The sequence below is a fragment of the Pteronotus mesoamericanus genome, unplaced genomic scaffold (assembly GCF_021234165.1).
Source record: "Pteronotus mesoamericanus isolate MK-2021 breed Mesoamerican mustached bat unplaced genomic scaffold, CSHL_Meso_final contig_214, whole genome shotgun sequence".
Classification (NCBI taxonomy): Eukaryota; Metazoa; Chordata; class Mammalia; order Chiroptera; family Mormoopidae; genus Pteronotus; species Pteronotus mesoamericanus.
The window spans coordinates 2,060,855-2,084,343 of record NW_026555089.1 but is presented as its reverse complement, the minus strand read 5'-3'; the positions used below and the strand labels follow the sequence as shown (position 1 = coordinate 2,084,343).

At 54.9% G+C, this 23,489-nt stretch overlaps 1 protein-coding gene across 6 annotated transcripts in view; it reads left to right on the top strand.

Moving 5' to 3' along the window:
• The window catches only part of PPFIA1 (PTPRF interacting protein alpha 1), a 76,461-nt gene that overhangs the window by 1,280 nt on the left and 51,692 nt on the right, over positions 1-23,489 (top strand). For all 6 annotated transcript variants that reach the window (XM_054570760.1, XM_054570758.1, XM_054570759.1 and 3 more), the window contains exon 2: positions 101-364. In XM_054570760.1, coding sequence (XP_054426735.1) covers positions 101-364 — 264 coding nt within the window. The remainder of the gene's footprint in view (positions 1-100; positions 365-23,489) is intronic.

Below are 23,489 nucleotides of genomic sequence, written 5' to 3'. Positions count from 1 at the left end.
GAGGCTGTCACTTATTAACCGCAGGTAGCTGTACAGGTGCGGGTCTGTGAGAGCCTTTGTCGTGCATGTACTAACCAGAGTCTCGGTCTTTCCTTTCAAGATGATGTGCGAGGTGATGCCAACCATCAGTGAAGCAGAAGGCCCCCCTGGAGGAAGTGGGAGCCATGGCTCCGGCTCCCCGTCGCAGCCAGACGCCGACTCGCATTTTGAACAGCTGATGGTCTCCATGCTGGAGGAGAGGGACCGCCTTCTCGACACCCTGCGGGAGACACAGGAAACGCTGGCCTTGACCCAGGGGAAGTTGCATGAGGTCGGGCATGAGAGAGACTCCCTGCAGAGGCAGCTCAACACTGCCCTTCCACAGGTACGGCCACGGCTGCTCCCACGTCTTCCCGCCGGACTGTGCCGGCGGTTGTGTCGGGGTTTTCAGAGGAGCGTTCGGCAGAGCCATTGGCGAGCCGTGGTCCCGGTGTCTGTGGGGCAGAGGTAGACTAGGCTCCTGAGGGCGGCGCTGCTTGGGAAGAACACACTCTGCTCCGCAGAAGGCATGGGAGGATGCTGGCCTTGTTGCTCACGGCCCTTCAGGGCAGCCAAGGCACTGCCGGGGCCTGGGGCGGGGCTCCAAAGGCGCAGAAAAGGGGCTCGAAGCAGCCAAGCTGTGCGCTGCCTTGCCATCTGGTGTCTTCAGCCATTTCTTGCTAAGTGTGTCTGTCCCATGGGCTATATCAGTTATTTCCAAGTTCCTAATGAAATGTAACGGACATATAGGATTGCTTTCCGCAGGACGAATGCTTGTACAGTCCGCCCTCATCGGACGCCTGTGCTTTGTTGGTGAGACTCGCTTCAGGGAACAGAAGACGGGGTGCTGGCTCCTTTGGAACTTGCCCCCTGGCAGCTGAGGGTTGCAGGGCTTAGACCCGCACTGCAGTTGGCCCTCTAAGCGCTTCCGTTTGGACCCGTTTCTCAGCCTTTCCTTAGGGAGCGGGGCGGGGACCTAACGGCAGGCGGGGGAGGAGGTTTCTCTGGAGCCTGAGCTGGAGGGCTTGGAGCGTCCCGGGTGACGGGAAGGTGGCCTTCGTGTCGGCAAGCCGAGCCGTGTACCGATTCCTGACGGCGCTTTCGGGGCGGGCCCGGGTGGGCCCGGGGCAGACTCCCCGGCGGCTGTGTGGTGCCGAACTAGTGAATGAGTAATTACCGGCCTTAATGCGCTTCTTGGCTTTGGTCGCCTCTCGTGAAAGATTGATAAGCCAAACGTTTGGATTTCTTTTTTAGCAGCAATAATTTAATGTTAGTGCGATAATGTTCCCTGTTTTTGGAGGAGAGAATCATTAAGTTTTTTCTTCTTTCAATCCTTTAAATTACCAAGTTTGTTTTATATCAGAATTTAGTATCAGAAGCTTCAAAGGATGGGTCAGGTTATGTCTCGCCAGGGTTTTAGTGTACTTGTAAATCTTTTCAGTTGTATGTCTTTTTTTGTTTGCTTTCCGGTGATTGTATTTGTTTTAATGTAGGTACATACACTGAGGTGCATGTCAGACGCTTAGACAGGAGGTAGGTTTGGGAAGGGGGGCATGAGGGCGGGGCGGGAGGGGCCGGCGTTTTGCGCAGCGTGGCCCGTCCGGCGGACGCGGCGCAGGCAGCCTGGGGGCGCTCCCGAGTAGGAAGCGCGATGCCGTCACAGGGGCACCTCGCCTCCTGCGCCCCCGAGTCCAGTGTTTTAGAAACACAGGAGCCGTTAAGTGAACGGTTTTTAGGCGCGTCCCTTGGCTGGCATTTTCTCATGTTTGGTGGCTGATAGTGTAACCAGATAAGAGGCGTGGGAGTGAGGCAAGTGCATTTGTACTCCTGACACATTATGGAGGCAAGTAACTGTATGTACTTACAAAATTAATGAGAACATACGTCAGAAAAATTTGCAAATCATAAATGCACACCTCGGCGAAATTCTGACAAAGCGACCACGCTCCCGTTACCACCATGTACTTGAGAAAGAGCGCGCGTTCCCACGCTTCCCGGGAGACCCTCCTGCCCAGGGTCGGTCCGCAGAGCCGGCCAGGCCTGCGCGTCTGCTGCGGGTAACCTCGGCATGTTCTCGACCTGTGTAAGGGGCGTAGAGTAATGTCTGTTCTGGTTCTTGATTCTTTCATTCAACATTGTGTACGTGAGACCCACCCGTGTGGCCGCGCGTCGCTTTGTTCGCCGCCCGCACATCCGGTGCGTGAAGGCTGTGCCGTGATGCAGGTTGTCTGCCGCTCGGGGCTGTCGGGGCTGTTTCTCGTGCTCACAGATGCCGCCCTGAAGATCTCACTTGTTTGTCGGGTGTAGGCATGTGTGTATTCCTGTCGGGTGTGTTCCAGGGAGCGACAGCGCTGCGTGAGGCTGCGCTTTCTGTCAGCCTCAGGGGACGCTGCCCCGCGCGGTGCCGGGAGCTCGTGCCGCCGCCTGCAGCGTGGGAGTGACCGGGGGCTCTCTCCCCCGTGGTTGGGTCCACTCTGTCGTCCTCGCGGTCTGGCGGGTGTGGAGTGGAAGTCTGCACAGGAGGAGGGGGACACGCATCCCCTGACCAGCCGCCACGCGTGGGGCAGAGCCTCCCTACCTGTGCTCCTTGGCGGGGCAGCTCTCTTCTCTTGTGAGGGGTGGTCTCTGCGAGTTTTTCAGTCGGGCTGTCTGTTTCGTTTCTTAGCGAATCCAGGGAGCTCTTAAGTATGTCCAGTGCCTGTTTGCACGGCAGATTGTCTTTTACTCTCTTGTGCATGTTTGCATCTACACTCTTTCTGTGGTGTCTTCCTCACCTGAGGACATGCTCACTGACATGCTCACTGATTTCAGACAGGCAGTCAGGCAGGAGTATTGGGGGAACATCGATGCGAGAGAGCCTCTTGCATGCACCGCGCCCGGGGATGAACCCACAACTCGCATGCGCCCTCTCTGGGGATCGAACCCATGACCTTTGGGTTTACAGGACAACTGTCCAACCAACTGAGCCACTTGGCCATGGCCCTCAGTGGTGTCTGTTGATGTGCACAAGTTTTTGTTTTAATGAAGCCCAATCAATGCCCTTCGTTCAGGAAATAGTGTCATGAAGTTCACGGAGACACTTTCCTGTGAAAGCTTTCTTGTTTTATCTTCCACGTTTAGATCTGCAATCCATTTGAAATGGATTTTGTTTATGGTGTGTCAGGGGCCAAGATTCCTTTTCCCCTGCAGTGATGTAGCGATCCCACGGGCTCCGCATGGTTGACTAAGAGGACCGTCCTTCCCCGGGGCGCCCTTCCCCTGTGTCATCTCCGTCCCAGGGCAGGTGGCCGCGGACGTGCGGGTCTCTTTCTGGACTCCCCTGTGTTCGGTGACCTTCGTGTTGCCTTTGCACAAGCACCACACCGTCGGCGCTACTGTGGGTTCCGTCGGTCTGCTGGTTTAAGTGCCTCAGCTTCCCTCTGATTCGTGATTACCTGGCTAATCTTGACCCTTTGCGTTTCAGGTGCATTTTAGGATCTGCTTAGCTGCCTCTCCCCGGAAAACGTGCTGGAATTTTGAGGTGGCATTTAATAAATAAACCAACATAGGAAGTGGTAACTTTAAAAAAAAATTTTGTTCTTTTACAGTTGTTCCAGTTTCCCCTGCTGCTCTCCCCTGCCCAGCACCCCCCACACCGTTGTCCGTGTCTGTGGGTCATTTATGCACGTTCCCTGACTAGTCCCTTCCCCGTCTTTCCCTCTTATTCCCCTCCCCCCACCCCCCGGTCGCTGTCAGTCGGTTCCTTGTTTCCGTGCCTCTGGTTCTATTTTGCTCATGTGTTTGTTTTGTTGGTTAGGTCCCACTTACAGGTGAGATCACATGATGTCCCTCTTTCGCCCCCGGCTTCTTTCACTGAGCGTCGTGCCCTCCAGTCCCCCCACCCCGTGCTGTCCCGAAGGGTAGGAGCGCCCGCCTTCTTCCTGCTGCGCAGCATTCCCTGTATAAATGAACCAGAAACGGGGAGCGCCTCGCGGCTTCCACGTCACCCTTGCCAGCAGCCAGGCCGGCCTTCTCTGCGTCGTTCCGCCGTGGTGCGCGGGCTGCTGGGGCGAGCGCCTGTCTTTAACAGTGGCCCTGCACGTGCGAACCCACGTGGCCTTCTATTTACTTAGGGCTCCTTTAACTTGTCTTAGTGTTGTACAGCTTTTGGTACGTGTTTAATATTAAAACATGGTTAATTCATTCATATATTCGATATTTCTGATCCCGTCAAAATTATATGTTTACAAATTAAATTAATTGTGTATTACTGGTATATAGATATACAGTTGCTTTTTGTGTATTCACTTACTAAATGTTTCTAATGATAATTCTTTATTTTCTATGTGTACATAATTATGTCTGCAAACGATATTTTCTTTTTTTCCTCTTCTGGTGCTATAACCATTTTCCTTTTTCTTGCCTTATTGTGCTGGCTCGGATCGCCAGAACAGTGTTGAATAGAAGTGATGGGAATAGGTTTCTTTGTGTGGTTCCCAGAATCAGAGGAAAAGCATTCAGTATTTCGCCATTACATATGACATTTGATGAAGCTCCTCTGTAGATATTTTTATTAAGATATGAAAATTCTGTATTCTTAGTTTGCTAAGAATTTTTTTAAATCCTGAATTGAATTATTTTTTTTGACTTCAAACAGTTGGCATTCAGTAGTATTGGTCTCAGACATACAGCACAGTGGTTAGATATTTGTGTAACTTACAAAGTGGTATCTCCCGTAAGTCCCGTACCTGCTGGGCTCAATACATAGTCACCGCAGTATTACTGACTATGTTCCCTGGGCTGTGCTTTTTGACTACTTCTGTAGCTGACTGTTTGTCCTTCTTAATCCCTTCCCCCACTTTTTACGTAGTGCCTCCGCCGCCTTCTCATCTGGTGGCCATCAATTTGTATCAAGGGATTTTTCTTTTATGTGGTGATTTAAAAGTGTTTCCAACTTGGCAATAAATGATGGTGATTTAGTTCTAATTAAATAGAAATGAGATATGAAAGCCTAATGAAGTTCAGAAAAGTATTCATTATGTTTCATACGCTTATGTTATCTACTTGCCCCTAAGTTTTTATAGCAGTATTATCATTAACTAGGAATTAACTTATTTAATTTTTTAAAAAACAACTTCTAGCCTCAAAATTATTCCTTCATTATGTAGCCGTTGAAAACCTAACTGAGAGCGAGACACGTGTCTTGTCATGAATCAAACAGGAATAGCAGGGCCGCGCTGCGCCTGGCGTCCGGCCGGGCCTGGGGCCCCAGCCTGTGTCTGCACGGGCTGTCGGGGATGGAGCCTGCGGGCGGCTGGGCTGAGCCGGGCTGGACCGGGCTGGGCTGGGCTGGCGGCTGCCTCCCTTGGGCTTTCGGGGAAAGCTGGCATAGGGCTTTCCTTGTGAGAAGGCTTTAGTTGCAGGTCCTGTTTTTTACGTGGAAATTGGATTTTCCAAGTTTTCCGTTTCTTGTGTCTGTTTACGGAGGCTTTTTTTTTCTTTGTAGGAATTTGGGCCATTTTGTTCAGTTAATGAGTGTGAAGTGGCTCATAATACCCTATTGCCCGCAAGATCTGTTTTAAAGTCCCCTTTAAAATTACTTGATATTGGTCATTTGTGCTTTGTTTCTTTTTCTCATCACTCTTACTAGGGGTTTGTAAATTGTTTTAGTCGTTTCAAAGAACTGACTTTTGGCTTAATTGATTTCCCCCCCCCCCATTTAATATTTGTTTTCTATTTCATTAACTTTTGCTTCCCCCCCCCCTTCATCTACTTTGTTTTGTTTGCTCTCCTTTTTTCTAGTTTCTTGAGATTGATGCTTAATTGATTTTTAGCCTTTCTTCTTTTCCAATATGTGTATTTAAGGCTATAAGTTGCCCTCTAAGTGCACCTTTAGTTGCATTCCACAAGTTTTGATAAGGCAAATTTTTATTCTTTTAGGTAAAAATATTTTAAATTTTTTCATTGTATCTTTTTTCATCATAATGTTTTTAGAAAGTATACCACTGTCCTTTCCAGTGTTTGGGGGGTTTCCTAGTCACCTTTGTGCTGATTTCCAGCCTAGTTTCCGGAGATACCCGGCTCAGCCCTCCGGGGCCGCTGTCGTGCAGTGCCGTGGGCGAGCTGCCCCGCGGACCACGCAGGTTCGCCCCCCAAGGTTCGGAGGGGAGTCCAGGCGCGGGGCCGGCGCACGCGGGGTCGGGGGAGGGCCTGCTGCCTGGGTCGAGGACGGCCAGCCCTGCCCTGTCCTCCCATGGCGGCAGGGGCAAAGGGGCTCTGCCCCCTCTTGACCTGGTGCCTCTCATACTCCTGCAGCCTCATCCCCTCACCTGGGGGCTGATGAATTTTGGGGGGATGTAAACTGTCAGTTCATTTGCAGCACTTCCTAAATGGACTCTGTGTTACTTCCGGCCCCTGAGACGTGCTGAGCTTGCCTCATGGCCCGGCGCGTGTTCATTTTTGTGAACTGGTCCTTGGACACTGGAAAGTAACGCATGTCCGTGGGAAGGCCATGTTCTGCGTGTATCAGTTAGATGGAGTCTGCGAGAGCAGCGAGTCAGGTGTTCACGGGACACCCGGCTCCGAGGGCTGTCGGTGTGCGAAACTGGAACAAGACAGCTGGGTTGTTCGGGTTGGTTGTTGGGTGGGCCACGTGGTGTTGCCTCTGTTTCTCCCTCCCAGGGCCTGCTGACCCGAGACAGGAGTGCCCATGGGGCCCAGACTCACCAACGAATAAGGCCCTAAAATCACACTCAGCAGGGAACGTGTCTGCATGTGTGAGGTGTGCTGACCACCGGCACAGTGGAGGTTCTGGGGAGGCAGGCGGGAGGGAGCAGGCTGCTCGGGGAAAGGGCAGGGAGAGCCCGGAGGCTGGGCAGACGGAGGGGCCGGGGCGTGTGCAAACACTGGCCGTGTCGCCTGCCACAGGCAGCGGTCTGGCCACCGGGGCGGGGCTCGGGGCTCGGGTCGCAGCCAGCGGCGCAGCGCTCTGCTGCAGCTCAGTCTCGGGCTCTCAGCAGGGCGCGATGGAGCCCTCGCAGAGCCGGAGGCCGACGTGCGTCAGGGAGCTTGGCCTCCCGACCAGGGGGCTCCTCTCCGAGGGCCGTGGGCGCACTGGGCTGGCGTGGCGGCGCCGCTCCAGCAGCAGGACACCGCGTGCACTTCCAGTGTCCCTGGTCTGCGGGGCGGCCACGTGCCCTCTCACACCAGCGCTGGCTCCTTCGCCTCTTCCCTCTTGCACAGCTTTCCATCTCTGGATGCAGCCCTGCCTTGTCTGCCTCTGAGTGGATGCCTCTAACGGTCTGCGTGAGGCCGAGCCGCCCTCTCGTGGTTGGGCCTCCCTGGGGGTGCCGCCCCTTGGGGGTCAGGTGTCCATGCTCCCGGGTGGCAGTGGCCGAGGCGGGTGGCCCCCGTCTTCGAGAGCCGACACAGCACGCCTCTCGTCAGCATAAGCACCGACCGTGAGATGCACCCAACAGAGGAAGTAGGGAAAGGAGAGGCATGGCCGCTGCGTCTGTGGCGGGCCGCCCGTGGCACCCTGTGACCCAGGAGTGACCGGGGAGAGGCCCTCCAAGGGTCAGTCCATGGGCTGAGGTCTGGAGGCCGAGCAAGGCCAGCTGTGAGCGCCCTCCCAGCACTCCCTGCAGGGGCTCCGGCCAGTGGCCAGGAAGACCTTGGCCATGGCTCAGGCCGTGGAAGCGGGGCCAGTGCTCCTGGAGAGAGGGAGGGAGGAGTGCGCAGCGGGGGAGGGCGGCCAGGCGGCAGGGAGGGCTGGCAGAGCCTGGCCTGGCCGGGGTGGGGGCTCTGCTCTGCCGGAGTGCTGCCGAGGGCCGGGCTGGAGGGGCCAGCGCGGTGCGGTTGGGTTCCTTAGGTCACGCTGATGCTGCTTGGAGAACCGGTTGGGGGTGAAGGCAAGAATAGACGCAAGGCAGAAACCGTTGGTTAAGAGTGATCGCTTTTTTTCTGTTGTTTGACTCTCACACACCCCCAGACTGGGGACCAGACCCACAGCCCGGCAGGTGCTGTCATCAGGAGTTGAGCTGGCAGCTGTCCCCTTTGTGGGACGATGTCCAGCCCGCTGAGTTGCACCGGCCAGGGCTGGAGCGGTCACTTCCAACACCCAGGCTGAGCTGTGGGTACTGCTTTTGACAAAAGCAAAATCCCTTAACCTCCCTCATCCTGTAAAGGCAGAATGATACACATTTTAACATTATACACAGAAACCCACAATATTGTAATGATGCACTTATAACGTTAATGCGTGTGCATGTCCTATGTACACGAATGCGCTGAGACGTGCACGGAGTGTGGCAGGCACCCTTCCAGGGCGGGGCGGCCGCCCCTGCAGTACAGCCGCGCCGCCCACGTGCGCCTCTAGTTGTGTAAAGAGGAACAGAGGAGCGGAAGGGGGTCGGTTCCACCTGGACAAAGCAAACGCGTGCGGCCACTGTGGTTGCAGAAGCACTGCCATTTTCATCTGCTTGTGGGTGGGACGCGGGCAGTGTCCCTGCTGGTGTCAGCTCCTGCTCTGTCTCGCAGCCCCCGGCCTCCACGGGCGTGTGCTGTGGGCTCCTGAAACCAGCACTGGCCCAGCTGCCTCCCCCCTGCCCCTGCCCCTGCCGCTGCCGCTGTGAATGGCAGGGCTTTCCGCCCAGTCTGTGGGGCGGGCAGGGTTGGTGGGGGCTGTGGGTCGCAGTCGGGAGCCAGGGACAGGCTTTGCTCCTTTTCTGCACTTCCCGCTCCTCCTAGTGTCAGGGTGCTGCGGAGTGTCCCGCTCCTGCTCTGTCACCTCTGAAGTCCGCCGGTGAGGCCTGGACCCTTTTCTCCGCCCGCTGACCGCAGAGGCCTGCTCCCCCTGCCGAGCTGCAGGCGTCCCCGGGTGCGGACGCGCCTGTGTGTGTGCTGCGCCGGCAGAGGACGCCTGCAGCTCGCTGTCAGCGCGGCCACGCCGGACGGCTGGCTGGCTCACTCCCAGAGCCGGGGTGCCTTCGATCACCCTCGTCTCTGACGCAGCAGTTTTACCCCTGCCCAGAGATCGGGCTCCTGTCTGGAGGACCCTTCGTGTGCAACGTACTCACTCTACCAGCCTAACTGCAGACAGAAGGTTCACTGGTTAGAAGATTGTTGTAAGAGCAATACAGGTCAGCTGGGAACCACTTTAGAGTGTCAGTAACGTGCAGTCACTGTTCTGCAGGGTCTGACGCCCCTGTTGCTCCCAGCCCGACCTTGTTGCCCGTTCTTGGCATCGCTTCGAGAGGGACCGATGTCCAGTGGCCCCCTTCTTGTGATGGGGTGGTGGTTGCAGGCCCCTCTTTGCCTCTCCCTGCACCTCCTTGGACTCAGGCCCCCCGGCAGCCTGAGCCCTGGCGGCCTCCCCGTGGCTGCGGCCCCTCCCAGCCGAGTTGGGGTCTGTCCCTGTCCCCGCCTGAGGCCCCGCGGCCATTGCTGGCCGCCCGGTGGCGACCGCCTGCTGCCGGTCCCTGTCCTGCAGGAGCCGGCGTCCCTGTGCACAGAGTGCCCCTCTCACCCTCTGCCACTCTTCGAGGCTGTGGCCACCGGTGGCGGGGTCCTCAGTGCACCCCAGCACGCTGTCATCAGTGTTCCTCGGGCGCGTGTCCTGTCCCCTCACGCCGGCTGCCGTGCCCTTCAGCCAGGCCGTCAGTCTTTGAATGCGCCACTGTTTCCTGGCGCAGAAACTTGCCCCGGGCCCTTGGCGCATTTCTCCTGCCTCAGGCCTGATGTCGTCCTCCAAGGGGCCGCGGTTCCTGCGGTGGGGCGTGGGGGTCAGACACCCGGGTCGGGGGCGAGCTGTGCTCGGGGTCCCAGTGAGCGTCTCTTCGGTCATCGTGGGGGACAGGGCTCGACAAAAGTGTCTGTAACAAGATAGTTGCTTTGCAAGTTAAAACTCAGTTTTACCGCTTCATTTGTTTTATACTTCTTGCCTTCCAGTGATATTAGTGTTATTTTCTTTATCCTTTGATATACATGAAATGGTTTCAGAATTTTAGTATTTTATTATTATAATCATCCTACTGAGCAGAGTTTTAGAATTATTTTGCAATTCTTTTGTTTTTTTAGAATAAATATATCAAGAATACATGCAGATTGACCCTTGAACAAACATGGATTTGAACTGTGCAGGTCCACTTATATGTAGCTTTTTTTCAGTAAATATATACAACACTATAAATCTATTTTTTCTTCCCTGTGCTTTTCTTAATAATGCTTCATTTTCTCTAGCTTTTGTAAGAATAGAGTACAAAACGTAACGTACACACTGCGTGTTAATTGACGGTTTACATGATTGGTGAGGCTTCTGGTCAAGAGCAGGCTGTGGGGAGTTAAGGTTTCTGCGCAGATTTTTGCTGTGTCTGAAGGGTCGGTGCCCCTAAGCTCACCCATTATTCAAGGGTCAGGTGCAGTTAGAATAATGGGTTTTAAAGATTTTTTTCTTTATTTGTTTTTAGCAAGAGGGGAAGGAGAGGGCAGAAGGATAGGGAGAGAAGCATCTGACCTGGCCAGCAACCCAGGCATGTACTCTGACTGGGAATCGAACCAGTGACCTTTCAGTTTGCAGGCCAGCACTCAGTCCACTGAGCCACACCAGCCAGGGCAGGACAGTGGGTTTTAAAGCAATGAGAAAGAACATAACCATATAAAATTTGATACACAGGTTCATTTGTTTTTATTCTTTTCCTTTTTGGAGTTTTTTTTTCCCAATACATAAAACATTTATATGATTAAAAAATCAGAACTATAGCACGAGACATACTCAGAAGCCGTGCCCGCCCGCCCTGGCCCCCGTGCCCCTGGGACGCGGCGTGACTGCGTGTCCGGGCTCGGCTGGTTACCGGGGACAGTCCGCAGTGGTGCTCCTTTCAGAGACGAAGCAGAGGCGGGGCTTTGTTGCACTCGCTAGTGCTCACTCAGAGATGTGGACAAAATGTCTCCCCTTTGTAGGTTTCTCCCTGTGGCTAGAAGTAAGCTCTTGGCCGCGTCCCCGGACTTGGATGGTGGCTCCCTCAGCAGGAAGGCCGCCCTGGAGTTCTCTCTCCTGGCTCTCAGAACCTCATTCCTATTCTGAGGAGGAAATTTCATTTTGCTCTGAAAATAAATCTGGGAGCTTGGAGCGTATCTTTTATTTCCAAGTTTTTCTGCTTTGCAAATGGCTAATTATCCCTGCTGCCTATGTAGTGTTAAACCTTTGCCAATTGTAACATGAAAATGGATTTTACACAGTAGCATGCTGAAGTTGTGGAGTCGTGTATGTAAAAGTTAAAATTCTGCTTGAGACTAATTGTTATTTCTGAGCCATTGATCTCTTGAAATTGTAAGGTGCTGTCACGAAGCTAGGGCAGCTGTCCTTGGAGCCAGCCTCGAGCCATGGGCATCCCTCGGGACAACTGGCACAAGTGCCTTAAGACCGGGGCCAAGAGAGAGCCCCCCCACTTGAGGTGGAAGTATGCGCTGGGGTGCCCTGCAGCCGGCACCGAGATCAGCCCACTGCACACGCCCAGCTCACAAGCAGGGAGGCACTGAGGGACACAGGCCTTGAGGCTGGACATGGGCAGCTTCTCCTGGGGCTCCAAGTGTTGTTCGTGCAAAGCAAGGATCGTTGATATTGTCTGCAACGCACCCAGCCAGGAGCCGGCCGCACCAAGGCCCTGGTAAAGAGCTGCGTCGTGGCTCCAGCCCAGGCAGAGGCTGAGGTAGGTGTGCTTTGCCTCCTCACACAACCAAAAGGAGGACCCCAACCAATTTAAAAACAAAACCAAAAGGAGGACCCCAACCAATTTAAAAACAAAAAACACCAAGAACTGTCAGAATGTCAAACTGTATGGAAGTCCGACAGCCAAGGAGTTAAAGCAGAAACATTCATCCAGACCAGTAGGAGGGGCGGAGACAGGTAGCTGGGACCGGGAGGACACGCAGCAAGGTGGCGGCTGGAGGACCGGGCAGGCGAGGGGGCAGCTGGTGGACCAGGAAGTCCCACATTTGCATGTGGATAAGCAGGGAGGAACAACTGGGGAGTGAGGCAGACCACGCAACCCAAGGCTCCAGTGCGGGCTAGTAAAGCCTCAAAACCTCTGGCTGTTAAAACCTGTGGGGGATGCGGTAGCAGGAGAAACTGCCGGTCCCACGAGGAGAGTCTGTTGGAGACACCCAGGGGTCCTAGAATGTACACAAACCCATGCACCCGGGGATCAGCACCAGGGCAGCATCTCAAAGGTCTCAGTTCACTTGTGCGTAGTGGGGAAAGTGACTGAAAGTGGGGTGAGAGCCAAGCAAGTGGCCTCCCTCCCCCCTGGCCCCTCCCCGACCTACAGCGCCACAGTGCAGCGAAGTGCGTTGCCCCGCCCTGGTGAACATCTAAGGCTCCGCCTCTTCTATCATAACAGGTGCACCAAGACAAAGAAATATGGCCCAAATGAAAGAACAGGTCAAAATTCCAGAAAAACTAAGTGACGAGGAGATAGCCAACCTATCAGATGCAGAGTTCAGAACACTGGTGATCAGGATGCTCACAGGAATGGTTGAGTGTGGATGCAAAATGGAGGAAGAAGTAAAGGCTATGCAAAGTGAAATAAAAATATACAGGGAACCAACAGTAAAGGGAAGGAAACTGGGACTGAAACTGACGATTTGGAGCAGAAGGAAGAAATGAACATTCAACCAGAACAGAATGAAGGAACAAAAATTCAAAAAAATGAGAAGATTAGGAACCCCTGGGACAACTTCACACCCCCCAACATGCACATCACAGCGGAGCCAGAAGGAGAAGGGGAAGAGCAAGAAGTTGAAAACTTACTTGAACAAAAAATGAAGAACTTCCCTAGTCTGGCAAAGGAAATAGACATGCAAGTCCGGGAAGTTCAGAGAGTCCCAAACAAATTGGACCCAAAGAGGACCATACCAAGACACATCATAATTAAGTTACCCAAGATTAAAGAGAAGGAAAAAAATCTTAAAAGCAGCAAGAGGAAAAGAGAGAGTTACCTACAAAGGAGTTCCCGTAAGACTATCAGCTGATTTCTCAAAAGAAACCTTGCAGGCAAGAAGGGGCTGGCAAGAAGTATTCAAAGTCATGAAAGACAAGGACCTACATCCAAGGTTACTTTACCCAGCAAAGCTGTCATTTAGAATTGAAAGGCAGATAAAGTGCTTCCCAGATAAGGTCAAGTTAAAGGAGTTCATCATCACCAAGCCTTATTATATGAAATGTTAAAGGGACTTAGCTAAGAAAAAGAGGAAGATCAAAACTATGAACAGTAAAATGATAACAAACTCACAGCTATCAACAACTGAACCTAAAAAAAGCATAAACAATCACATACTAAACAAACACCTAGAATAGGAACAGAATCATAGAAATGGAGATCACATGGAGGGCTATTGGCAGGGAGGGGGAGAGGAGAGAACAGGGGAAAAGGTACAAGGAATAAGAAGCATTAGTAGTACGTACAAAATAGACGGGAGGACATTAAGAATGGTACAGGAAACGGAGAAGCCGAAGAACTCATGTACGATCCATAGATGTGAACTGGGGGAGGCGGGGTACAGGGCCGAGGGCAATAAAGGGGAGGAAAAAATGGGACAACTGCAATAACAATCAAAATATACTTTAGAAAAAGAAGAATTAGGAAACATGGTAGCTGTAGATGTTTTGCTAAACTAGACTGGAGTAGTGAGAATAAAGTTGATCAAAGAGAAAAAAGAAAGCTGTGTCGTGCTCCCCGGCAGCACCACGCCCGGACGGCGGAGGAGTCCACTGGGCAGTGCCCTGGGGAGGGAGAGGTTTTAAACAAAAACACGGTCGCAGAAAATTCAGAAGAAACGTGATGAAAGGAGAATGATGCCACCAGCAGCAGCCTTGTGTGCACGTCTCCCTGGCACTGGGCTGGGGTGGCCGAGCCGGGCGGACCCCTAGCCGGGGCAGGTCGCTGCCCCGAAAGGCAGCTGCCCGCTGTCCCCTCCTTTCTCAGCTTGTGTGGTGAAGGTGTTTCTTGTGCAGCAGCAGCAGCACAGGCTTCTCCTTCCCTGATAGTTTATGGGGAGATGGTGCAAGGCGGCCCATACACGTGTCCTGTGGCTGGGGAGGGCTGTTTTGAATAGTTTGTTAATTTGGATTGTCCAGTTTGGTGACGATTTCCATGCACGCTAAATAGGGCTTCATTTGAGACTGACCGTGAGATGCCGTTGATGCACAGGGTTAAGGAGCCTCGGTGTAGAACGTTGCTCTGCTGCCCCGTGGCGCAGCTGCCATGCCCCTGCCGCAGACACACAGGCCGCAGCGCGCTGGCCCCTCGTGCGGCGTGTGGGTGCGTCTGCTGCCTCGGGTGCACAGGCTGCCTTCAGGGGCCGGCGGAAGGCAGGCCTTCAGCGGGGTGCCACCCGTGGGTAGGTGCCGCCGCCCCGCCTGCCGCTCCTGCCCCAGGCAGCCCTGCGGCAGGCGGGCAGGCCGGCCAGGAGCGCAGCCTGTTGAGGGTGTCTGCAGGACTCGCACCCCACGTTCTCTTTGTCCCCCGCCTCGTCTCGGCCTCCAGTGCTCTCGTCAGTCAGGTAAGAAGAGTAATGATGGTGTTCATTTTTCTTCTTTTTTTAATCCTCAGCCGAGGGTGTGCTCGCTGACTGTAGAGAGAGGGGAAGGAGAGAGCGTGGGCCGGGCGCTGCTGGTGCGCGCTGGCTGGTAGCCACACCTGCAGCCTGTTCCTGGGCCCTGACCAGGCATTGAGCCCGCGACCTTTCTGTCGATGGGACGACGTTCCAGCCCGTGGAGCCGCACTGGCCAGGCCGGCGTTTGTTTTATTAGCAGCTCCTCGCTGAGTGTCTGCCGTGCGTTAGGCATCAGCCACAGGCTGGGCACACGGTGTTTGGGGGATTGAATGAGAGAACAGCCAACACTTGTTGCTTTTGTGCCTCTTTATGTGAATCACCTCACGGAAGCCGCAGCGATGCTGTGGACAGGGCTCGGAGGCCGGGGGCTGGCACGTGCCCCGTTCTGTGGGTGGGTTTACTGCGTCAGAGCTCCCTCGGGCCTGTAGGTCATAGGACCCATGACGCAGAGGGTCTGGGAACCCCTTGCATCAGTGTCTGACCCCAGGGCCCTGCTCCGCAGGGGAGGGTGGGCGCCAGCACTTGGCTGCAGCATCCCAGCGGTGTCCCGGAAGGACAGAGCTCGGCTTCCTGGGCCCTGCACACACTCTGCCTTGAGCAGGTTCTTTGTGCCGGGGCTGCTGCACTTGGTTTCCGTGTGGCCTGGCGAGGGAGCCTGCGGCCGCGAGGGCTACTCTGTCCCTGGGGCCCTGCGTGGTGCCTGGTGCTCTTTCCTCCATTTCAAGGAGCAAGTGTGAGTTTCCCAAACTAGAAACATGGCCTTCTTGACTGTCAGGCTGGAGGAGGGGGCGGCACTGCGTGTCTGACAGTCACCTGAGTGGCAGACAAGGCCCATTCAGGAAAAAGTAGTGGGTGTAGAATAAAGGAGTCAAGTTGGAAAGAATGTGCATTCCAAGGTCATTTTTTTGTGCAAACCATAGAAATACTTGTTCCCGCAAAAGCTCTCCAGTGAACGAAGAGCTTGCTGAAGCCCCTTCCCGCCGGCAGGCCCTGCCTGCTTTGGGCACAGCCCCCGAGGACCGGTGCTTTCCTCCTCACTCTCCCCTCCGCGGCTCGCTGTTGCGGCTGGTCTCACGGGCGTGGGGTGGTACGGCAAGAGCCCGCGTGCTGAGGGCTTCCAGGCTGACGGCCGCCTGGGCCCTGGGGAGGGGCCGTGGTCCCACCGTGAGCGCTGGCCTGCCTGGGCTGTGGCACCGCTGCCGGCTCTTCGGCTCCACGTTCATCTCTGCGTTCACCTTGGGCTTGCTCGTCGGCAGCTTCGTGGTGGCGGCACGTGGAGGGATATGACACACACAGCACCGCCTCAAAGTCACTTGAACCTCATGGGTCCTTTGGAGGGCGTGTCCGTGGCCTGGCACCCATCCCCGTCTCTGGAGGCTGTGCCGCTGGCAAGTGGTGGGTCCACTTTAGGAGGGCGTCTGTGGAGGGGCCATGGAGAGGGAGCACTTGCTGTCCGAGGACATGGGGACATTCACTTTCATCCGGACGAAGTGCTGTGCCTGGGACACATACAGGTGAAAGTCCAGCTCTCTCCGCCCCTCCCCCGGTCGCCATCGGGGAGGCCCACCCCTTCTGTGAAGGGGGCCCCACGGGTGCCTTTCGGCCGCACCCGGTGACCGCCCTCCTGGCTGGGCCTGAGCTGCCTCGTGTGCCCTGCATGGTGCTTGTCCGTCCTCCTCAGTCATCCTCACCCCTGGGCTTCCCCGGCACCCTGCCCTTCCTCTCGCCTCCAGGGCCCCCAGCACCGCCTCCGTCCGGTCCGCCTGGGCCCGCACGCGTGTGCCCGCACTGTCTGCCCTTCTCAACCCCCCGGCGGCTCTCCTGCTGCCGCCGCCCGGTCCTGGGGGCGCGGTGGTGCCACCGCGGCAGCAGGGCCGGGAGCCAGCGCTCCTCCAGGGTGCCCGGGCTGCCCTGGGCCGTCCCCACCCTGCTGGCCACACCTGCCCCTGCTTCTGCCAGCCCCGTCACACCGCTCCGCGCCCTCAGCCCTTGGCCTGCTCGCTCCCTTCCTGGGAAGCCGGCTCTGACCACGCCCCCACCGGTTCCGGCCGGAGTCAGGGTCTGTCCTGTCTCAGGCAGATGGGGCTGGTGCCTGGAGCGGATTGCTTTTTGTTTGTTTTTTTCTTAATCCTTCCCAAGGATATGTTTTGTATTGGTTTGGGGGAAGAGAGCAAAACATCGATTGTTCGCCTCCCATATGCACCCCCACCATATGCGCCCCCACCGGGTGCTTTTCGGTGCCGGGAGGGGGCTCCAGCTGCTGAGCAGCATGGCCAGGGCGGGCACTGATGTGCTGCTTATTCCTTTTCTGCAGTTCAGAAAATGCCACCAGCTTCACCAAAAGCAGACGGAATAATAGGACCAAGTGTGTATCGAGGTTGTCCTCGAGGGGCGGAGCCTCGGGGGATGGGAGCAGCCCCTTTCGTCCCTGTAATGACGTCCGCACTAACTTCTGGGTGGTTTTCTCTTCTTCCCATCCGACCTCTCCCCCTCCCTCCCCACCTGTTTCCAGTCTTGGATCCCCTGCTTTCTCACTTTCTGATCTTGGCCAAGATACTTCGCCTCTCAGACTGTTTTGTTACCTGGACGGTAGAGATGCTACTTGCTTCCCAGTGTTACGGGGTGATTTAGCTGTAACCGAAGTAAAGCCCCTGTGCTTGGGGGGCGTTCATCGGCCACGCAGTGGCCGCCGCACTCCCCCAACCCCCAACCCCACACACGGTCGGCTGGGGCTGGGGAGCAGCTCGCACGGGACTTGGTTTCGGCAGTGCCGCGGGGTAGAGTCCCCGTGCGGGGCTTCGGTGCGGAGGGCTGAGTCGCAAGCCGCGCACTGACCGAGTGACCTTGGCCTGCCGCTGGCCTGCCCGGGCCTGCGAGCTGACTTGTGCAACGAGGCGGTTGTGTGCCTTCCTGGGTGGCTGAGAGCAAAATGTGGTCAAATATATGAAAGTATTTTAAAAACCGTAAAGCATTAAACATATGTAAACTTATCGCATTCATGTTTACATCTAATAAGCACTTAGCATAGTCCCTCTGACAGTTTTTACAGTAAGTTGTTTGTAGAAATTAAAAGAGATGCTCATTTTCAGGCTTGTGTTTCTGTCCCCTGAGCTGACTGCAGCCACGAGAGGGACCCCAGTGAAGTGCACCCTAGTATGGATTTGCACCTCAACCTTTGATGCGCTCTGGGGTCCTCTTGTGAAATGGGACTCGAATTTTCTGGCAGAAGACCCGTCAGGTTGGCGCGCAGGGCGCGAGCGCACACAGCCACGGGCGCTGAGGGCGGTGGCGGAGCAGCGGCACTCGCTGTCGGAGGGGCGTCTGCCTGAGGTGGCCTGGGTGCTATGTCCGAACGCTGGGCCCGGCTCTTGGCCAGGGCTTGGGGTGCACGCCGTGCGGGGACCGCTTCCTCCGGAGTGGAGTTGGGTTCGTGCGGTGACGCGTTGGCGGACCTCATGGGGCAGTGCCCCGGCTGCTGGGGGGCAGCCGCCTGCCCAGAGCGGTGGGTCACTGCAGAGCTGAGCCTGTGGGCTGCGGGGGACAGAGCTCCACGGGAGGGCGGCAGAGGCGGGGAGGAGAGCAGGTGACAGTCGCAGGTGCTGGGGACATAGGCGTGTGGGAGATGTGCCCCCCGCAGCAGTGTGGCCGTGCTGGGCGGCCCCCGAGGGCCCCGGAAGGCGACGTGGGAGCTCTCCTGCACCCAGACGGGCTTGTCCCGTCAGGGTCGCGGGGCATTTCGGGGGCGGCTGTGGCTTTCTGTGCAGGACTGAAGCACCAGTGTGAACTGGGGGCGAGCCTGGAACGGCGCTAAGGTCCAAACCAAACGGAGACCCTCGCATGGCCTGAGGCTTTGAGGAGACTTGCTGTGGGGAGGCCAGTGTGACGTCACCTCACCAAAGGAGGGGGACGCCCCTCAGGTGCGCTGTCCTTGCCTCAGTAGGGCAGTGCCTCCCTTCTCCTGTCCAGGGCCCCTGAGGCGCCGGCACCCTCCCATTGCCCCGAGCTCCCGGGAGCCGGCGCTGCCTGCGCGGTGGATGTGTCAGGAGCAGGAGCCCTGTCTCTTGGAGATGCTTCAGTCCACGGGGCTCACTGCAGGTGGCAGATGAGCGCGCCGCGTGCGGTGACCGAGCGTGCAGCTGGGATGCCGCACTGCCTGCCGTGTGGGGCTGGCCCAGCGGAGTCCGCCGACCAGACTGCGAGCTGAAAAGTGTGTGCCCAGGTGGCCAGAGGCTTTGGCAGTTGTCTCAGTAGGCAAATGGGGAAATTGCTTTTTACTCAAAAGAGCCAGTCCTCAGTGTGCTCGGAATCAGGGGCGTCCAGCCTTTGGGGTCTCTGAGCCACACGGGACGAAGAAGGGTTGCCTTGGGCCACATGTTAAATACACTGTGACACATAATCATAAAAAAATGTCATCGCGTTTTAAGCACATTTCCAGCGTCACGCCGGGCTGCGTTCACAGCCTGCCTGGGCGGCCGGACGCGCTGCGGCAAGTCGTCAGTGGAGACCGCGATGGGGGTTTGTGATCTTTGCATTGCGGGGGGCGGGCTCCGGACACTGACGTCTCTCTCACTATAAATTGTACATGTAGCAGTAAATGACAGAAACAGCAAAACTAATGTTTAATACCCTGTAATTTATAGCATTAGAAACATTGAGAACTGAGTTCTCTAAGTCTTTGACCCTGCAGGCTCACTTGTATGTTTATACCGTAGAGCAATCTAATGCCTCCTTTTTGTAATATTTTAAATTATAATCTTTACTATCATAAAATGATATTTGTTAAAAAGTACATGTGCCTTATGACCCAGCAGCTTCTTCTGGGGATTTATGTGAAGAAACCCAAAACACTAATTCGAAACAATACATGCAACCCAGTGTTCATTGCAGCGTCACTTTCAGCAGCCGAGATGCGGAGGCAGCCAAGTGCCCATCGGTAGACAAGTGGATAAAAAAGCTGAGGTGCATGTGTATAATGGGATACCACTCGGCCATAAAAAAAGAGTGAAATCTTAACCATTTGCTCAGGGAAATAAGTCAGTCAGAGAAAGACAAGGAGCACACGATATCGTTTATATGTGGAATCTAGAGAACAAAATAAACCGCCCTGAGGCGGACTCCGACACAGCGGAGCTGGCCGGTGCTGGGACGGGGGTGGGGGGGCTGGGCGGAGGAGGGGAGGGCGCGACACGCAAGCTGGCACGGAGGAAACAGCCCCAGGACGCACGTCCCGCACAGGGAACATGTAATATTGCCATAGCTGAGCGCGGTGCCAGGTGGGGGCTGGGAATGCTGAGGAGAACACGATGTAAAGTATATTCTTGTCTAACCGCCAAATTGTACACCTGACGCCAGTACAAAACAAAATTGGGGGGGAAACCATCTAAACACTTGATTTTAGAAGATACAATGTGCTAATTATAATACTACAAAAATTTTAAGAGTGCCTAGTAAATTACTTTGCCGTGTAAATGTTTGGACATGCCGCCCTGGAAGGCCCAGGTCTGACGTGCTGACGGCCATTCGAGTGCAGGGTGCCCGGAGCCGTTCTGTAGGACAGGACCATGAGAGCAGAGGCGGCCGCGACGGGCACATGTGTTCGGGTGCATGAAAACAGACCCCTCTCGCCCGCATTCGACCGGAGGAAACCCAGTGACTGTGGCCGAAGTGAGGGCAGCGCGCCTCTGTGCTGCAGGCCGGTGGGGGGCAGGGGGGCAGGCGGGTGGCCCCGCACACGGGTGGGGCCTTGTGGAGAGTGAGGCGTCGGCACGCGTGGGTCCCCTCGTCGTGAGAGGCCGCGGAGTGAGGCGTGGCGCGGAGAACGCACACCTGGCGAACCTCGCCCAGCGCTCAGGCGTGCACTCGGCCTCGGGCCTCTGGAAAGAACCTGGAGACCCCATGTGTAAGGGAACGGAGGATGCGTCCGAGGAAGGGGAGGAGACACCAACGCGTACGGACACGCCGGGACGGCCAGGCTGCACGGAGGCGTGGGTGCACGGGGGGCCAGCCCGAGCGGTATCTCCCTGAGCAGCATCTCTTAAAACTGCATCGATCCTTTGACTCTGAAACCCTAAGGTTCACCCCTGCAGATGGATGCGGTGCACAGGCAAGTGGTGAGTGTGCTGTGGGGCTTGTGACGGCCAAAGACGGGAAGCACAGACCGAAGCGCAGGCAAGTGATAAACCAGCCATGGCTTTTGTTCCGTTGTCTGTGCAGCCAGTGCATCTGTGGGAAGGGAGAGGAGGCTGTGAACGGAGACACGTGCTCACTTACAGGGACTGCGGGGGGCCGGGCAGGGGAGCTCGCGGCCCGTCTACCTGTGCGGAAAGGGTGCCGGGCGGCCCGGCGGCCCGTGGCCTCAGGACCTGCCATGTGGGAGGGCGCTCTCTGTACCTCCATACTGTTTCCAAAACATTTTTTTTAAGGTTTCTGTAAAAAAAGTTCTGGCCTAAGCCCCCTTCCATTGCTGCCTCCTGTGCTGTCGTGTCAAAGTTAGTTACGGCCAAAACAGCTCTTTGGAAGTGGGAATCTTACACTGTCCCTAACGATGGCCTGGACTGTCAAGGTCCCATAAGCAGTTTCTGGTCTCAGACCTTAAAGACAGTTTCTTTATGACTCAGTGATTTCTTGTCACGTGCATAGGTCTCTGAAGTGGAATGTTTGAAAATGAAAATATTTCGTACTCCAGTGAGAATGAGCAGCACCAGAAATCACACTCACTTTATCGGCAAGTTGGAAACATAACGTAAACTGGACACTGATGTTCTTCATGCTGTGTTTTCATTTTATCATCTTGTGTTTTTAATTTATCCGAAACTCTTTCGGGCTAATATAGCAACTTTTTTGGATTCTGATTTTATTTGTTCGTTTATAGCTTTTTGTTTTCAGCTACAGTTGACATTCAGTGTTTTGTCAGTTTCAGGCGTACAGCGTAGTCGCTAGACATTTATACGGCTTAGGGAGCGAACCCCTGAGAAGTCCAGTGCCCGCCTCCCCACACGTGGTTATTGCAGCGTTACTGACTGTAATCCCTGTACGTGTCTGTGACTGTTTCGTACTTTACGTCTCTGTGACCAATTTGTAATTATTTTTTTAAGTATCTTTTATTGATTATGCTGTTACCGTTGTCCCAGTTTTTCCCCCCGCCGCCCGGTGTCCCCCTTCCATCCAGCATCCCCGCCTTGGTTCCTGTCCGTGGGTCGGGCGTGTGAGTGCTTTGGCTTCCCCATTTCCTGTGCTGTTCTTCACCTCCCTGTCTATTTTGTTCCCACCAATCATGCTTCCTACTCCCTGCACCGTTTCCCCCCTCCCAGATGATAACCCTCTAGATGATGTCCAGATCTATTAATCTGTTCCTGTTCTGATTGTTTGCTTAGTTTTTTTTGTTTTTTTAGATTCAGTTGTTGATAGTTGTAAATTTGTTGTCATTTTGACTATTCCTGGTTTTGATCTTTTACTTAGATAAGCCTCTTTAACTATATTTCGTGTAATAAGAGCTTGGTGGTGATGAACTCCTTTAGCTTTACCTTGTCTGGGAAGCACTTTATCTGCCCCTCCATTCTAAATGGTAGCTTTGCTGGGTGGAGTGACCTTGGATGTAGGTCCTTGTCTTTCATGACTTTGAATGCTTCTTGCCAACCCCTTCTTGCCTGCAAGGTTTCTTTTGAGAAGTCAGCTAACTTATCAGAACTCCTTTGTAGGTAACTCTGCTTTTCTCTTGCTGCTTTTAGGATCCTGTCTTTACCTTTAACCTTTGGCATTTTAAATATGATGTGTCTTGGTGTGGTCCTCTTTGGATCCATCTTGTTTGGGACTCTCTGAGCTTCCTGAACTTGTATGTCTATTTCCTTTGCCAAATTAGGGAAGTTTTCTTTCATTATTTTTTCAAATAAGTTCTCGATTTCTTGCTCTTCCTCGTCTCCGTCTGGCTCCCCTATGATATGGATGTTGGGACGTTTGGAGATGTCCCAGAGTCTTCTTACTCTCCTTGTTTTTTTTGAGTTCTTGTTTCTCCCTTTTGTTCTGGTTGAATGTTTCTTTTCCTTATGTTCCAAATCATTGGTTTGAATCCTGTTTTCCTTCCCTTCGCTCTTGGTTCCCTGTATTTTTCTTTATTTCACTTAGTGTAACCTTCATTCCTTCCTTTATTTTTTTCCCATACTCAGTGAGTTCCCTGAGCATCCTGATCGCCAGTGTTTTGAACTCCGTGTCTGATAGGTTGTTTATTTCCGTTTTGATTAGCTCTTTTTCTGGGGTTTTGTTCAGTTCTTTCACGTGGGCCGTGTTTCCTTGTCTCCCCGGTTTGGCAGCCCCCCTGTGTTTGTTGCTTTGTCCGGGGCAGAGCCGCTCTGACTCCCGGTCTTGGCCGCGTGGCCCGTGTAGAAGAGGCAACAGTCAGCAGTGTCATTGCCGAGGCGGGGCAGCCCACCTCCCCGCCCTGTGGCCGCGCGGGACAGCCTGGAGGAGGGGCAGTGCTGCCGCCTGGCCGCTGGCGGTTTGCCCTGTGGGTGCCCCCTTCCTGTGTGTGACGGGCGCCCTTCCAGCTGCCGCCCCAGTGGTGAATCTCAGGGTGGGTGGGTTGTGTACGTTCTAAGACAGTGCAGGTCCTTTAAGCGGCAAAAATCGGCAGTTTCTTCTGCAGCCGCAGCCCCCACTGGTTTTTACGGCCAGAGGTAACGGGGGAATCTGTCTTCCCTGGGCTGCGTGGTCTGGCCTGGGGCTGGGAGCCCTTGCTCCCAAGTATCCCTCCTGTCCATTCTGCCGCCGCCGCCTCTGCCACCGGCTTTCCGCGCCTCACCACCCACCACCTTTCCGCCCGTCTCTGCAGCCCCGCCCCCCCCACCTGTCTAGGTGAGAGTGTCTTCTTTAAATCTTTGGTTGTT